Here is an 18,528-nt window from a genome sequence, read left to right on the forward strand (position 1 = left end):
GTGGCTGGTCTCAGATGATCCCACAGGTGAAGAAATTGGATGTGGAGGTCCTGGGCTGGCGTGGCAAAAAAAAACCCGTTGGAGGTGGCTTATGATATTGAAATTAACATTCAATTCTCTGGCAACACCTCTGGTGAAGATTCCTGCAGTCAGCATGCCAATTGCACGCTCCCTCAAAACTTGAGACTTCAGTGGCATTGTGTTGTGTGACAAAACTGCTCATTTTAGAGTGCCGTTTTATTGTCCCCAACACAAGGTGCACCTGTGTAATGATCATGCTGTTTAATCAGCTTCTTGATATTACACACCTTTCAGGTGGATGGATTATCTTGGCAAAGGGGAAATGCTCAATAACAGGGATGTAAACAAATTTGTCCACAAAATTTGAGGGAAATAAGCTTTTTGTGCGTATGGAAAATTTCCAGGATCTCTTATTTAAGTTGATGAAACATGGGACAAACACTGTACATGTTGCGTTTATATTTCTGTTCTGTATACATATATACAGTTGAAGTCGGAAGTTTACATACACCTTAGCCAAATACATTTAAACTCATTTTTTTCACAATTCCTGACATTTAATCCTAGTAAAAATTCCCTGTCTTAGGAATTAAGAATGTGAAATGTCAGAATAATAGTAAAGAGAATGATTTATTTCAGCTTTTATTTCGTTCATGACATTCCCATGGGTCAGCAGTTTACATACACTCAATTAGTATTTGGTAGCATTGCCTTTAAATTGTTTAACTTGGGTCAAACGTTTCAGGTAGCCTTCCACAAGCTTCCAACAAGAAGTTGGGTGAATTTTGGCCCATTCCTCCTGACAGAGCTGGTGTAACTAAGTCAGGTTTGTAGGCCTCCTTGCTCGCACACGCTTTTTCAGTTCTGCCCACAAATTTTCTATAGGATTGAGGTCAGGGCTTTGTGATGGCCACTCCAATACCTTGACTTTGTTGTCCTTAAGCCATTTTGCCACAACTTTGGAAGTATGCTTGGGGTCATTGTCCATTTGGAAGACCCATTTGTGACCAAGCTTTAACTTCCTGACTGATGTCTTGAGATGTTGCTTCAATATATCCACATAATTTTCCCTCCCCATGATGCCAACTATTTTGTGAAGTTCACTAGTCCCTCCTGCAGCAAAGCACCCCCACAACATGATGCTGCCACTCCCATGCTTCATGGTTGGGATGGTGTTCTCCCCCTTTTTCTTCCAAACATAACAATGGTCATTATGGCCAAACAGTTCTATTTTTGTTTCATCAGACCAGGGGACATTTCTCCAAGAAGTACAATCTTTGTCCCCCTGTGCAGTTGCAAACCGTAGTCTAGCTTTTTGATGGCAGTTTTGGGGTAGTGCCTTCTTCCTTGCTGAGCGGCCTTTCAGGTTATGTCAAAATAGGACAAATTTTACTGTGGATACAGATACTTTTGTACCTGTTTCCTCCAGCATCTTCAAAAGGTCCTTTGCTGTTGTTCTGGGATTGATTTGCGCTTTTGGCACCAAAGTACGTTCATCTCTAGGAGACAGAACGTATCTCCTTCCTGAGCGGTATGACGGCTGTGTGGTCATATGGTGTTTATACTTGCATACTATTGTTTGTACAGATGAACGTGGTACCTTCAGGCATTTGGAAATTGCTCCCAAGGATGAACCAGACTTGTGGAGGTCTACACATTTTTTGTTCTGAAGTCTTAGCTGATTTCTTTTGATTTTCTCATGGTATTTCTCATGGTTCTCTTAGTGTATGTAAACTTCTGACCCACTGGAATTGTGAGACAGTGAATTATAAGTGAAATAATCTGTCTAAGCAATTGTTGGAAAGATTTCTTGTGTCATGCACAAAGTAAATGTCCTAACCTACTTGCCAAAACTATAGTTTGTTAACAAGAAATGTGTGGAGTGGTTGAAAAATGAGTTTTAATGATTTCCAACCTAAGTGTATGTAAACCTCAACTGTAAAACATATATAATTGTTTGCTTCCTCTTGGGCCCCCCAAGGGGCTTCAGCCCTGGTAAGCCCCCGCATGAATCCGGCCCTGCCTTCCCCAACGCAATGCTTTTAAATCCATACACCGGTAATGTGCAAGTGCACACATTGGGAGAAGTGTGAAGAATTGAGGCATCACTGTGCTATGGAAAAAGACATTATAGCCATCTTGGCCTTGGATCAGAATGGCCTCCTCGCTCACACACCTTCTTGTCGCTGAGGCCAGACACAGTGTCGATGTACTCCTCCTGGATCATGAAGGCTGCCAGGTTGGCCGTGTAGGAGGCCAGGAAGATGACCGCAAAGAAGGCCCACACCAGCACCATGATCTTACTGGTGGTTCCTCTGGGGTTCTCCACAGGCACTGAGTTATTGAAGACCAACGCCCACAGCAGCCAGATAGACTTCCCTATGGTGAATTTAGAGCCCCCTGTCTCTGGATAGAGAGAGGTCAGGGGGAAGAGAGGGGGGGGAGTGGGAGAGACAATGAGAGAGAGCGAGAGAGAGAGTGAAAGAGCGAGAGAGAGAGAGACAGGGAGAGAGAGAAATGGACATTGAATGGAATAGAAACATCCCCAGGGTACTACTCACACTGGTATGTAAACTCAATCACGACTACTTCAATTGCTTCAATGGTGATAACCTGAAATAATAATGACCACACTGTAATAAATGACTTACTCTTTGCACTTTGCAGGCTGCGGTTGTAGCCGACGGGACTGAAGAACTCGAAAATAAAGACTGTGACAGCGACCACGGAGAGGCACATGACGAACATCATCACCCACACAGCTGGGCTGTATGGCTCTGAAACATCGCATCAGAAAGACAAGGGTTCTGTTCCAAGGATGTCGCTAGCTTGCTACTTAGAATGAAGCTATTGATGCTTCCCAAATGGTTCCCAAAAATGTCCTATATATGGTTGGGTCCGAAATGATCGACACCCTTGATAAAGATGAGCAATAATGATTGCATAAAATAAATAATCAGAACCGTGAGCTATATTGTATGCTCCCAAAAATTGGGTAATTATATTATTTTATACTAATAAAACTGCGAAGAGAAAAATATTTAGTTAGTAAAACCTTTTTTCTCAAAAAGATAGGGGTAAAAATGATTGACACCCCTAAATATTCTTGTACATAAAGTAGTCAAAGGTTTGCTAAAGATACTTATAAATAAAGTAGTCAAGGGTTACTAAACCTTTGATTACTTTATTTAAAATAATATTTAGGGGTGTCAATCATTTTGCCCCCTACCTTTTTGAGGAAAAAAAATATGACTTGAAAATCTCTTTCTCTGAGCAGTATTAGTATAAAATAAAATACTTTCAACATTTTTCTACATTTGATCCCATATTCTACATTGGGTCCAAATATTCCTTGCACACAACGTCTACACAAAGCTTGTGACTCTACGAACTTGTTGGAGACATTTTGCATTTTGGTTTCGTTTCAGATTGTTTTGTGCCCAATAGAAATCCATTGTAAATATTGTAATGTCTCATTTTGGATTCTTTTATTGTAAATAAGAATAGAATATGTTCCTAAACCCTTCTACGTTAATGTGGATAATCCTAAATGAATCGTGAATAATGATGAGTGAGAAAGTTACAGCAGGTCAAAGCCCTTACCCCGAAGACATGCTAACTTCTCACCATTACCAACAACAGGGGAGGTTAGCGTTTCTTGGGTGTATGGATCTTTGACCCACTGTAACTTTCTCACTCATCATTATTCACGATTCATTCAGGATTGTCCCTAATCATGGTAGCATCCACATGAATGTAGAAGTGTTTAGAAACATATTATATTCTTATTTACAATAAAAGTGACTCCAAAATGACACAATAATCACCTGAAATGCAACCAAAACGAACTGCAAATGCATCCAACAAGTTTGTAAAGCATGATGCAGTCCTTGCATGCTAGGATTATGGGACCAAATACTCAACTTTTGACTCGTTTTTATTTATAAGAACCTTTAGGGGTGTCAATATAATAAAAGAAAACAAACAATATAGCTCAGTATTTCAATTATTTATTTTATACAATCATTAATCGCTCATATTTATCAAGGGTGTCAATAATTTGGGACCGCACTGTAGTGCACTACTTTTTTGGTAGAGCCCATTGAGCCCTCCGTCAAAAGTAGTACACTACATAGGTAACAGGGTGCCATTGGGACACAGACAATGTATTGGACACGCATTAGACGGTTGCTCGACCTCATCCCTTTAATAAGGCTTGTAAATGGACAAAGTTTCGATCCAAGAGTGGATGCACATTGTGCATTTACTAGCCTTATTAAATATATAAGTGTGTGTGGTGGAGCATTTGTGTATGTTAGAGGGTTGCTGGGCCATGTAAAAACTAACAAGTGATGTGTGTTTAACAATGCAGACAGATTACAGGCATGCATTCTAAGTGGTATGCTAGCATTGACATTGGAACATAGCCAAGGAGGGAATTCTACCAAAAAAAGCCATTCTCAAACCACTACACTCGTGCCATCGAATCCCCAAGCCGTCAAGGTAAAAATCTGTCGTTCTGCCCCTGAACAAGGCAGTTAACCCACTGTTCCTAGGCTGTTATTGAAAATAAGAATTTGTTCTTAACTGACTTGCCTAGTTAAATAAAGGTAAAATATACATTTTTTAAAAATAGGTAAAGATAGGCATTTAAAGGGATTGCTTTGTGGTAACACGATGTTGATTGGATACCTGTGACGTAACTAATTATTCATGTTTATTACAAAGTAATGAAGCAATTGCTCTGTAATAAACATGGTAATGAAATGAAGACGTTTTTGTTATTACACAAGAGGAATCGGGAATGGTCTTTAAATCATTGTTGGAGGTTCAGATTCTGTCTAACCTTAGTCATAGAGGAGTAACCTACACTATCAAAAATACTAAGGTCAAAACAAGATGGTTGAGAAAATGGTTGAAGGTCTCAAGAAAACAGCCTTACAAAAAGAGTTAGGCTTGAAGAGCCAAGATTTTCTTGGCAAGAGATTACTCTGGGCTCTGGCCAGCTAATACACACTAAGAGCAAACCAATGACCCTTAGGTTACCATCAAATCAGTGACCCTTGATTCAGACTAAATGGCCTTGGGGTAAAAAAAAAAACTCTGGGTGGCCATTGGATACAGAACATGTCCAGATTGTCTACTAAATCTTCGTTGACAGACAGATATAAGTCTGACATGAATCATTCAGGGGGGAAACGACATCCAGCCTGTGTTGTTTGAGTGTCTGAAACTAAGACTACATCCAGCCTGTGTTGTTTGAGTGTCTGAAACTAAGACTACATCCAGCCTGTGTTGTTTGAGTGTCTGAAACTAAGACTACATCCAGCCTGTGTTGTTTGAGTGTCTGAAACTAAGACTACATCCAGCCTGTGTTTTTGAGTGTCTGAAACTAAGACTACATCCAGCCTGTGTTGTTTGAGTGTCTGAAACTAAGACTACATCCAGCCTGTGTTGTTTGAGTGTCTGAAACTAAGACTACATCCAGCCTGTGTTTTTGAGTGTCTGAAACTAAGACTACATCCAGCCTGTGTTGTTTGAGTGTCTGAAACTAAGACTACATCCAGCCTGTGTTGTTTGAGTGTCTGAAACTAAGACTACATCCAGCCTGTGTTTTTGAGTGTCTGAAACTAAGACTACATACAGCCTGTGTTTTTGAGTGTCTGAAACTAAGACTACATCCAGCCTGTGTTGTTTGAGTGTCTGAAACTAAGACTACATCCAGCCTGTGTTGTTTGACTTCATACCTGAAATAGCTCGTTTTACGTCCAGCACAGCCGTCTCCAATGGCCAGATTGCTGTGTACTACTGAGTCATATCTAATGAGCTGCCATTACCTCGGTGCATTTCACACTGTATAATCTAAGATCCGGCTGCAGATTTAAACGTACCATCCCGTCTCAATCGACAGCTGTAGGATTAAAATGTCTGCCTTGTTTGCAGACTTTATTTAACCAGGAAGGGCTCATTGAGATTAAAATCTCTTTTTCAAGAGCGCCCTGGCCAAGATAGTCAGCACCAAGTCATTACAAAAAACTACAGACAGACAACATGAAAAACTACATGTAATCTAGTAAAAACCATTGAATTCACAAGAGTATAAAACAGCAAATTAAAAACATTGACAGGTCAGGGAATCAGCCTCAAAATCCTTCATCAGTGATTTAAAAACACCAATCGGGACAAGTTCTTCCAGTTGAAAAGTATTTTGTAAGGCGTTCCAAGACGATGGCGCAGAGTACATAAAAGCCCTTTTACCAAATTCAGTTCGGACATTTGGAACAGTTAGCAGGATGAAGTCCAGCGAACGAAGAGAGTACCCACCACATTTCTGAACAATAAAATGCCCAAATAAAAAGGTAGTAAACCCAAGAGTATACCAGTGACTGAGCCTACGAGTGACTAGAGAAGGCCAGCCAACCCTGGTATACAAAGTGCAGTGGTGCGTAAGGGTTTTGCAGTTTAAAATAAATCTCTAAGTGCCATGGTAAAGAGTGTCAATTGATGTCAAACACTGAGCGGAAGCATTCATATATAAAATATCCCCATAGTCTAGTAAAGGCATAAATGTAGCTGATACTAGTCTCCTTCTGGCTTCAAAAGAAAAACAGACTGAGTCTCTCTACATGGTTGAACAAAGACTAGAATTACGCTAAGGCGATTTGAAATGTCGACGCGTTTACCTTAGAGACATATTTTACTCTGAAATATTTTCACCATTCATTACCGAGGAGCGACATAGCCCATTGGAATACTGAATGGGTTTATGGATTTTATTTGAGAAGCCTGTGAAACATTGCTTGACAACTTTGATACTAAACCAAGAGAGAGAAATCAAGGTTTTCCTTGTTGGTTGGATTGTCAGGTGTTGTGTGTTACCATAGACCCTTCATAGCCCATCAGAAGCCCTTCATAGCCCATCAGAAGCCCTTCACAGCCCATCATAAGACCTTCATAGCCCCTTCATAGCACATCATATGCCCTTCATAAGCTCTTAGTCAGCCCTGCTCACCAAGGAAGGCCGACGGCGAGACGGTGCCGTTGCTACGGGAGACCATGACGCTGATGCCTGTCTCCACGAAGGGCACGGAGAACTCCACAACCTCCGACCTCTCCTTGTTGACGGTCAGGGAGCCAATGGCCATGTCGGCCCGTTTATAAACCACCTGGTGGGCGGGAGGGGAACTGCAGTTAGGAACAGAAAAAAAACGGGCCCATTCACGTTCACAGGCACTCACTTCCAGCTGTCTCAGTAGTGAAATGGTTACGGTAACGAGATCCGAGAGCGAGTTGAGCGACTGTGGAGCCTTGCGGCGAGAGAAAAGGGACACCGGCACCTCATAGAAGGAGCCTAGCACCCGGTGGCTGTGTAAGTACAACAACACACCCTTAGCCGTGCTGGTATATAACATCCCCTTCTCTGTTAACCACCCGTATTAATCCCGGCCCTCAGAGGGGGATTGGCTTCCCTGGAAATAACGAGGCATCTGCCCAAGACTCCAAGCCAAACACTCCAGTTACTCTTCCATGGGAATACTAATCTATTTGACAGTTCTTAGTCTCATTCTGTCTCCACAATTACTATTAGGGGATTTCGAGGAGGAATTGCATAGTACCTCCTTGAATAAGTTTTTGAATACGAAAAGAAAAGGAGAAGAAGAAATGCATGACCCCTGACCTCCCCGACCATGCCATTCCACTGCCCATCACTCCCCCTCTTCCCGTGTCTGCCATTGGTCACCAGGTAGAGGTCATAGGAGAAGCCCACTATTTTGGCCAATCGCTTGAGGACATCAATGCAGAAGCCTTTGCAGCAGTGCTTCGACGATTTCTCATCCACCGGCACACTGTGGTTACAGAGAGAGAGGGAGAGGGAAGGAGAGAAAGACAGGGAGGGAGAGGGTAGAGACAAGAGGCAGAGGAGAGAGAGAGAAACAGAAGGGAGACACAGTAGGGCAAGGAGGAATGTATGAATTATTAGCAAGAGCTGTAGTAGCTGGATCAATACTGCCTGTAGTTGGACTGCTCAGTTTTAGAGAGGGGAGGCACATCAGGACAGACAGGAGGACTGCATTAAAACAGGATTAAATGCTATTTTTCTGTGTGGTTTACCCTCAGCAGGGGACAAGGAGATTTAACAGGACATACGTGGACTCTTTCCAAGCATGTAGCTTTACAATAGGTAAGTTGACAGAAAAGGCCTGATGGTAGATCAAAAGCTACATTTATCTGGGCAAATATCAATGTGTGATCCCTCCCTGTATGCCCACTGTGATAACCCACCAGTGTAGGTTTTAAGATTCTAATGGAATGTTCAAAGTAGGCTGATTAAAATGGGCCAATCTCCCCGAGCAAATCAAATTGATGGACCTTTCAGCGGGCCTTGTTACCAGGCATCAGAGACAGACTGGCGGAACACACAACACACTCATCAGACCGTTAGAGACCAGGGCAGACTGTGAAACACTGAGTGAGAGTTTATAAAAGAGGACCAGAGAGAATACACAGGATGTCAATAAGTAAAAAGGGCAAAGCACGTGTTTACCGGTTAGACTAAGCTGCATCCAAAAAAGTTACTCTAAGGGGAAACTTCAATCAAAAAGTTACTCTAAGGGGAAACTTCAATCAAAAAGTTACTCTAAGGGGAAACTTCAATCAAAAAGTTACTCTAAGGGGAAACTTCAATCAAAACGTTACTCTAAGGGGAAACTTCAATCAAAACGTTACTCTAAGGGGAAACTTCAATCAAAATGTTACTCTAAGGGGAATCTTCAATCAAAACGTTCACATTTGAGGTTTTGTTTGGAACCTTTTAATATTTCAAATTATAATGTTATGAGTGTACAAAACATTAGGAACACCTTCTTATTATTGATTTGCACCCCCTTTTGCCCTCAGAACAGCCTTGATTCGTCGGGGCACGGACTCCACAAGATGTCGAAAGCGTTCCACAGGGATGCTGGCCCATGTCGACTCCAATGCTTCCCACAGTTGTGTCATGTTGGCTGGATGTCCTTTGGGTGGGGGGCCATTCTTGATACACATGGGAAACTGTTGAGCATGAAAGACCCAGCAGCGTTGCAGTTCTTGACACACTTAACCCGGTGCGCCTGGCACCTACTACCATTACCCCCCTGTTCAAAGGCAGTTAAGTCTTTTGTCTTGCCCGTTCACCCTCTGAATGGCAGATATGCACAATCCATGTCTCAGTTGTCTCAAGGCTTAAAAATCCTTCTTTAACCTGTCTCCTCCTCTTCATCTACACTGATTGACGTGGATTTAACAAGTGACATCAATAAGGGATCATAGCTTTCATCTGGTCAGTCTATGTCATGGAAAGAGCAGTTGTTCCTAAGGTTTTGTACACTTCAGTGTATAAAGACATTTTTAAGTTCAAAGGCTTTATTATTTATTTACCACAATTCAGATGCTAAATCTTTACAAATTCTTTCCAATTATTTTCCCTGAATGGCTCGAAGAGAGGGTATGTAACCCTGTGACATCATTCTTTTAGGAGTTATGTCCTTTTTAGTTAGTGTGGAGGAAAGCATTGTATATGAAACACACTCAATAAACTATATGAATAATGAGGATCAACATGGCCGACCACGATTTTTTAATGAAATTCCCCTTTACACTTATGATAGTTACAACATTTAAACTACGTTGGTTACATGTTGGTCATGGTTAAAACATCTGAATGGTTAGACCACGGTCGGTCATGGTAAAACATCTGCATGGTTAGACCACGGTCGGTCATGGTAAAACATCTGCATGGTTAGACCACGGTCGGTCATGGTAAAACATCTGCATGGTTAGACCACGGTCGGTCATGGTAAAACATCTGCATGGTTAGACCACAGTCGGTCATGGTAAAACATCTGCATGGTTAGACCACGGTCGGTCATGGTAAAACATCTGCATGGTTAGACCACGGTCGGTCATGGTAAAACATCTGCATGGTTAGACCACGGTCGGTCATGGTAAAACATCTGCATGGTTAGACCACGGTCGGTCATGGTAAAACATCTGCATGGTTAGACCACGGTCGGTCATGGTTAAAACATCTGAATGGTTAGACCACGGTCGGTCATGGTAAAACATCTGCATGGTTAGACCACGGTCGGTCATGGTAAAACATCTGCATGGTTAGACCACGGTTGGTCATGGTAAAACATCTGAATGGTTAGACCACGGTCGGTCATGGTAAAACATCTGCATGGTTAGACCACGGTCGGTCATGGTAAAACATCTGCATGGTTAGACCACGGTCGGTCATGGTAAAACATCTGCATGGTTAGACCACGGTCGGTCATGGTAAAACATCTGCATGGTTAGACCACGGTCGGTCATGGTAAAACATCTGCATGGTTAGACCACGGTCGGTCATGGTAAAACATCTGCATGGTTAGACCACGGTCGGTCATGGTAAAACATCTGCATGGTTAGACCACGGTCAGTCATGGTAAAACATCTGCATGGTTAGACCACGGTCGGTCATGGTAAAACATCTGCATGGTTAGACCACGGTCGGTCATGGTAAAACATCCGCCCCAGTAGCAGGCCTTACTTGGTGGTGTTGAGCGGTAGTCTGCAGGGCACCGAGTCCCGGATGCAGGAGTTGGTGCCTGGGTCGGCTGGCTCCACAATGACAAAGGGCCTCTCCTCCAGGGTGACCACCTTGAGGTGCTGGGTGTCATCCAGAGGCTTGAGGAAGGAGCCGTAGCGTGAAAAGGGCTGAATGATGAGATCCAGAACACCGTTCTGCCACGTGCCAACCTGCGGGAGATCATTCAGAGACACTTAGGAAGTATCTGGAGCGCGAGGTGGAAAAAGGAAACCTTTCTGCGACGCAGTGTCTCTTTTGTTCACCACTCCGCTTTGTGGTAAGTGGGGCATGTACTAAACCCTTTGAGGGTGTTCCAGTGTCTCAGCGGTCAGGCTAACATAGGAGACTGCATACTGGGGGGATTTAAAACCAGAAGCGACCGCGACCCGTGTTGAAGTGATTCACAAATTAATTGAAGTAAGTTACTGTTTTCTGAAGCACCAATTCATCAGTTCTCCTTCTGGGGTCACTTGAAGTCGTCTGGTTCGAATATGACCAGCTACAATGTATTAGTACGTGTACATGTCGACCATGGAATGGCCTACATTTGTATATTATTATCTTCATATTTTGAACAGTGGTTATGATCTACTATAGTACTACATACTACAGTAAGTTACAGTACTATGGAGACTATGAACGCACTGTAAATCATAAGTGGTCTGACTTTCCCATCATATAATGGTCTGGGGTCAGAAACTGGTCCCAGAGCTCAATCATCCACTGCTTGATCACTGCCCTCACCTGATCTGAGCCCAGAGCGCTCAGTATATATACTCGGAGGAGATGGGAAATGAACGGAAGGAGCCCCACCGCAGGGACCATGTTATCGTTCAGCTGCAACTGGGTCAGATTAGCCCACCTTGACACTGACAGTATGGAGGCAGTGGTGTAAAGTAATTTTTTTTTTTTTTAATACTTTAGAGTACTACTTAAGATGTTTTTTGGGGGGTGTCTATACTTTACTTGACTATTTATATTTTGGACAACTTTTACTTTATTACACGCCTAAAGAAAATAATGTACTTTTTACTCCATACTTTTTCCCTGACACCCAAAAGTACTAGTTCAATTTTGAATGCTTAGCAGGACAGGAAAAATAACACACACTTGAACATCCCTGGTCATCCCTACGGACGATCTGGTGGAATCACTAAACACACGTGCTTGGTTTGTAAATTATGTCTGAGTGTTGGAGTGTGCCCCTGGCTATCCATAAAAAACAAGAGCATCTTGCCATCTGGTTTGCTTAATATAAGGAATTTGAAATTATTAATAGTTGAACTTTTGACACTCAAGTATATTTTAGCAATTACATTTACTTTTGACACGTGTGTATAATTAAAACCTAATAATTTTAGACTTTTACCCAGTAGTATTTTAATGGATGACATTCACCTTTACTTGAGTCATTTTCTACGAAGACATCTTTAATTCTACTCAAGTATGACGTTTGGGTACTTTTTCTACCACCGTATGAAGGCGTGTTGAGTATATCACGATTCACACTGAACAAATTCTGGTTGTTGTGAATGGATATCCATGGAATCGCTAGGCCTCGAGGCAACGACGTGGGTAAACATACAGAGTACTGAAAGGTTAGTTGAAAACAGCAGGAATGGAGTGAACGGAGAGCTGAGGCAAGAGCATTAGACGTCAAGTTAGCCTGTTAACGAAAGCTAACAAGGTTTCCAAAATGTGAAGGAGGGGTACGTAGGCACATCCGATGGACTGTTATAGTGCGGTTAGTGTGGTTAGCAAGGTGAGGGGAGAGTGTGTGTGTGTGTGAGAATGTGTTAGCAAGACTTGATGGGGTGTGGGATGGTGGTTAGCGAGCGTGTCAGCTAATTAGAGGCTAGCGCGCTAACTCACTGACCTCCTCCCAGCCTTTCCCCTCGGTGTAGGAAATCACATCCAGCACTGGATTGGACAGGTAGCCGTCACTGTTGAACGAGTAGTCCCGGCCACTCAGCGTAATGTTACTGAAGAACCTGGAAGACAGGGAATGGAGTGAGAGAATGGCAGACAGAAAGAGAGAAATAGAGGGGCATGACAGACAGACAGACAGACAGACAGACAGACAGACAGACAGACAGACAGACAGACAGACAGACAGACAGACAGACAGACAGACAGACAGACAGACAGACAGACAGACAGACAGACAGACAGAGAAACTGAGAACGGACAAACGGAAAAACAAAGAAATGGAGAAGCAAGCTTCATTTTTTTAGCTGGAAGTGACAATGAAGGCAATGAGAGTGGCAGAGAGAAAGAGAGAGCGAGCACACAGCCATGCAATCTCCATAGACAAAAATTGGCATTAAAATGGCCTTACTGAAGACCTCAGTGACTTTCAATGTGGCACCATCAAAGGATGCCACCTTTCCAACAAGTCAGTTCATCAAATTTCTGCCCTGCTAGAACTGCCCAGGTCAACTGTAAGTGCTCTTATTGTGAAGTGGAAACTTCTAGGAGCAACAACAGGTCAGCCGCAAAGTGGTAGGCCCACATAAGCTCACAGAACGGGAACGCCGAGTGCTGAATCGTGTAGCGTGTAAAAATCATCTGTCCTCGGTTGCAACACTCACTACCGAGTTCCAAACTGCCTCTGGAAGCAACGTCAGCACAATAACTGTTCGTCGGGAGCTTCATGAAATGGGTTTCCATGGCCGAGAAGCCGCACACAAGCATAAGATCACCATGCGCAATGCCAAGCGTCGGTGAGAGTGGTGTAAAGCTCGCCGCCATTGGACTCTGGAGCAGTGGAAACGCGTTCTCTGGAGTGGTGAATCACACTTCACCATCTAGCAGTCTGACAGATGAATCTTGGTTTGGCGGATGCCAGGAGAACACTACCAGCGCAAATGCATAGTACCAACTGTAAAGTTTGTTTGGTGGAGGAGGAATAATGGTCTGGGGCTGTTTTTCATGGTTCAGGCTAGGCCTCTTAGTTCCAGTGAAGGGAAATGTTAATGCTACAGCATACAATGACATTCTAGATGATTCTGTGCTTCCAACTTGGTGGCAAAAGTTTGGAGAGTCCCTTTCCAGTTTCAGCATGACAATGCCCCCGTGCACAAAGCAAGGTCCATACAGAAATGATTTTTTGACATCGGTGTGGAAGAACTTGACTGGCCTTTGGGATGAAATGGAACGCCGACTGTGAGCCAGGCCTAATTGCCCAACATCAGTGCCCGACCTCACCGATGCTCTTGTTGCCGAATGGCAGCAAGTCCCCGCAGCAATGCTCCAACATCTCACCGAAAGCCTTCCCAGAAGAGTGGAGGCTGTCATAGCAGAAAAGGGGGGGACCAACTCCACGTTAATGCCCATGATTTTGGAATGAAATGTTCGATGAGCCGGTGTCCACATACTTTTGTCATGTATCTTCCATGCGTCTTCAGCTGCAAGCTTTGTACTTGAAAGATACAACAAATGGAAGGGGGTGAGTGGCAGAGTGGCAGGGTGGCAGAGTGGCAGGGTGGCAGAGTGGCAGGGTGGCAGGGTGGCAGAGTGGCAGGGTGGTAGGGTGGCAGGGTGGGGTGGCAGAGTGGCAGAGTGGCAGGATGGCAGAGTGGCAGGGTGGCAGAGTGGCAGGGTGGCAGAGTGGCAGGGTGGCAGGGTGGCAGAGTGGCAGAGTGGCAGAGTGACCGGGTGGCAGAGTGGCAGGGTGGCAGTGGCAGAGTGGCAAGGTGGCAGCAGAGTGGCAGAGTGGCAGGGTGGCAGAGTGGCAGAGTGACAGGGTGGCAGAGTGGCAGAGTGGCAGGGTGGCAGGGTGGCAGAGTGGCAGAGTGGCAGGGTGGCAGAGGGTGACAGGGTGGCAGAGTGACAGGGTGGCAGTGAGTGGCAGAGTGACAGGGTGGCAGAGTGGCAGGGTGGCAGAGTGGCAGAGTGGCAGGGTGAGAGACAGCAGGCTGCAGGTGGGCTGTTAGAGATCTCTAGTGTAGTGCCTATGTCCCAAGCTGCTTGTTATTATGTTCCAGCCATGTACAGTTACAGGCACGCGACGTGACATGAAATAAACCAAGGACTTGATGAACCAAACATGTGAACTTGCCTCTCAAGAGAGGGCTTTAGAGTAACCAGAGTTCTACAAAAAGGCAGGTCGTTTCTGAATATCACATGGATACTGTGCAGTGTGTGTGAGTGTTTGGGACTTGCAACGACTGCGGTATGCAGAGAGGTATGGTAGGCAGGACATTTTCCCCTAATCTTCTACGCATCTGTAACTCTTTGATATCGAGAGTGCTAATGGCTTCTTAGCCCCACTCTGATAATCAGGGGTACAAGCTATGAAGCAAACCACACTAGTTGTTGGCTTTCATGTGGAATATTTTGCTGTTAGGGGTAGTCTGTCTGTTGCAGAGTCTGAGATGCTTCTGTGTCACCATGACAACACTGCACCTAAAAGCCCCATTCACAGAGGACGCCGCCAGTCAGATAGAATGTTAAAAAACCCAACACCAGTTTTGTTTTTCTCTCCTGTGCTTTCGAAAGGCGTTTGGAATTTGTCGGCAGCGCTTTCTTGTTTTCATGATGCAGCAATTGTTGATTGAAGATGCCCTCATTTCATTTTCCACTTTCCTATTTATTTTGGCCGTTATTTATACGAGGCTGTCACATAAAAAGCCTCCTACACAATATGAGATTTTTTATTTACGCCTTAAACACTGCCCTCTCGTTGACTTCCCAAGAGAAATGAGCTGAACTATGATTTATAATTGATGGGTTTTTCAATATCATACAGTCGGAGGAATTATACGCATCCCGGCACATGGTCAGACTGGCTGGAGCCCTATGGTGTGGCTTTGGGCTATGTTGGTTTTCATATCCATCCTGTTGCTACTGTACATAAAACGGGCAATGATGGCATGCAAAGTAATGCAATGCAATACAAATGAGCTAGAGGGCCTTATACAGGAAGGGCTGTGTGAAGAAGACATAAAGGGTTTCATTACTTTTTTTACGACACCCACACCCATACCCTATTACACACAATCACGGTCACACGCGATTCGTCAAAGCAAGTCCACGAAGAGAACACTGACCCAATGTAACGGTTTTCTAGTGGTGATGAAAGAGAGTCGGACCAAACTGCAGCGTGTCGATTGCGATCCATGTTTAATATACCAAAGAAAACACGAACTTACAAAAAAACAATAAACGAAACCGAAACAGCCTATCTGGTGCAAACTAACAACGAGTACACATAGGACACTAAGGACAATCACCCACGACAAACTCAAAGAATATGGCTGCCTAAATATGGTTCCCAATCAGAGACAACGATAAGCACCTGCCTCTGATTGAGAACCACTCCAGACAGCCATAGACCTTGCTAGACAACCCATAAAGCTACAATCCCAATACCACCACCAAAACCCCAAGACAAACACACCACAATTTCAAAACCCCATGCCACACCCTGGCCTGACCAAATACATAAAAATAAACACAAAATACTTTGACCAGGGCGTGACAGAACCCCCCTAAGGTGCGGACTCCCGAACGCACCTCAAAACAATAGGGAGGGTCCGGGTGGGCGTCTGTCCATGGTGGCGGCTCCGGCGCGGGGACGTGGACCCCACTCCTTTAATGTCTTAGTCCCCTCTCCCTTCGTCCCTGGATAGTCCACCCTCGCCGCCGACCATGGCCTAGTAGTCCTCACCCAGAACCCCACTGGACTGAGGAACAGATCGGGACTGAAGGACAGCTCGGGACCGAGGCAGCTCGGGACTGAGGGGAAGCTCGGGAGTGAGAGAAAGCTCAGGAGTGAGAGAAAGCTCAGGAGTGAGAGAAAGCTCAGGAGTGAGAGAAAGCTCAGGAGTGAGAGAAAGCTCAGGAGTGAGAGGAAGCTCAGGAGTGAGAGGAAGCTCAGGAGTGAGAGGAAGCTCAGGAGTGAGAGGAAGCTCAGGAGTGAGAGGAAGCTCAGGAGTGAGAGGAAGCTCAGGCAGGTAGATATCTCTACCAGCTCCTGGCTGGCTGGTGGTTTCAGCAGATCCTGGCTGACTGGCAGATCCTGGCTGACTGGCAGATCTGGAAGAGTCTGGTTGACTGGCAGATCTGGAAGAGTCTGGTTGACTGGCAGATCTGGAAGAGTCTGGTTGACTGGCAGATCTGGAAGAGTCTGGTTGACTGGCAGATCTGGAAGAGTCTGGTTGACTGGCAGATCTGGAAGAGTCTGGTTGACTGGCAGATCTGGAAGAGTCTGGCTGACTGGCAGATCTGGAAGAGTCTGGCTGACTGGCAGATCTGGAAGAGTCTGGCAGACTGGCGATGCTGGGCAGACCGGCGGCGCCGGGCAGACTGGCGGCGCCGGGCAGACTGGCGGCGCCGGGCAGACTGGCGACGCTGGGCAGACTGGCGACGCTGGGCAGACTGGCGGTGCTGGGCAGACTGGCGGTGCTGGGCAGACTGACGACGCTGGGCAGACTGACGACGCTGGGCAGACTGGCGGTGCTGGGCAGACTGGCGATGCTGGGCAGACTGGCGATGCTGGGCAGACTGGCGATGCTGGGCAGACTGGCGATGCTGGGCAGACTGATGGCGATGCTGGGCAGACTGGCGATGCTGGGCAGACTGGGGGCACTGGCGGCGCTGGGCAGACTGGCGGCACTAGCTGCTCCATATAGGCTGACAGCTCTGGCGGCTTCTTACAGACTGACCGCTCTGGCGGCTCCGTGCTGACTGGCAGCTCCTTGCAGACTGGCAGCTCCTTACAGACTGACAGCTCCGTGCAGACTGACAGCTCCGTGCAGACTGACAGCTCCGTGCAGACTGGCTGCTCCATGCAGACTGGCTGCTCCATGCAGACTGACAGCTCTGGCTGCTTCATGCAGACTGACAGCTCTGGCTGCTCCATGTAGACTGGCTGCTTCATGCAGACTGGCAGCTCGGGCTGCTTCATGTAGACTGACAGCTCTGGCTGCTCCATGCGGACTGACAGCTCTGGCTGCTCCATGTAGACTGACTGCTTCATGCAGACTGGCAGCTCGGGCTGCTTCCTGTAGACTGACAGCTCTGGCTCCTCCATGCAGACTGACAGCTCTGACTGCTCCATGCAGACTGACAGCTCTGGCTGCTTCATGCAGACTGGCAGCTCTGGCTGCTCTATGTAGACTGGCTGCTTCATGCAGACTGGCAGCTCGGGCTGCTTCATGTAGACTGACAGCTCTGGCTGCTCCATGCGGACTGACAGCTCTGGCTGCTCCATGCAGACTGACAGCTCTGGCTGCTCCATGCGGACTGACAGCTCTGGCTGCTCCATGCGGACTGACAGCTCTGGCTGCTCCATGTAGACTGGCTGCTTCATGCAGACTGGCAGCTCGGGCTGCTTCATGTAGACTGACAGCTCTGGCTGCTCCATGTAGACTGGCTGCTTCATGCAGACTGACAGCTCTGGCTGCTCCATGCAGACTGACAGCTCTGACTGCTCCATGCAGACTGACAGCTCTGGCTGCTTCATGCAGACTGGCAGCTCTGGCTGCGCTGAACAGGCGGGAGACTCCTGCAGCGCTGTGTCGGAGGAAGGCTCTGGCTGCGCTAAACAGGCGGGAGACTCCGGCAGCGCAGGAGAGGAGAAAGGCTCTGGCTGCGCTAAACAGGCGGGAGGCTCCGGCAGCGCTGTAGAGGAGGAAGGCTCTGGCTGCGCTAAACAGGCGGGAGACTCCAGCAGCGCAGGAGAGGAGAAAAGCGCTGGCTGCGCTGAACAGGCGAGGCACACTGAAGGCCTGGTGCGTGGTGCTGGAACTGGTGGTACTGGATCGAGGACACGCACAGGAAGCCTGGTGCGGGAGCTGCTACCGGAGGGCTGGGGTGTGGAGGTGGTACTGGATAGACCGGACCGTGCAGGCGCACTGGGGCTCTTGAGCACCGAGCCTGCCCAACCTTACCTG

General features: G+C 46.1%; 1 protein-coding gene across 1 annotated transcript in view; it reads right to left on the reverse strand.

Moving 5' to 3' along the window:
- Window positions 1–18,528, reverse strand: part of LOC112266030 (glutamate receptor ionotropic, NMDA 2D-like) — a 68,883-nt gene that overhangs the window by 14,385 nt on the left and 35,970 nt on the right. Inside the window, exons 5-10 of the mRNA XM_024443527.2 lie at window positions 12,507–12,621; window positions 10,592–10,800; window positions 7,700–7,868; window positions 7,034–7,187; window positions 2,673–2,798; window positions 2,198–2,427 (exon numbers count right to left, since the gene is read on the reverse strand). Of these exons, the coding sequence (XP_024299295.2) occupies window positions 2,198–2,427; window positions 2,673–2,798; window positions 7,034–7,187; window positions 7,700–7,868; window positions 10,592–10,800; window positions 12,507–12,621 (1,003 nt within the window). The remainder of the gene's footprint in view (window positions 1–2,197; window positions 2,428–2,672; window positions 2,799–7,033; window positions 7,188–7,699; window positions 7,869–10,591; window positions 10,801–12,506; window positions 12,622–18,528) is intronic.

Source organism: Oncorhynchus tshawytscha, linkage group LG13 (assembly GCF_018296145.1).
Source record: "Oncorhynchus tshawytscha isolate Ot180627B linkage group LG13, Otsh_v2.0, whole genome shotgun sequence".
In the NCBI taxonomy this organism is placed as follows: Eukaryota; Metazoa; Chordata; class Actinopteri; order Salmoniformes; family Salmonidae; genus Oncorhynchus; species Oncorhynchus tshawytscha.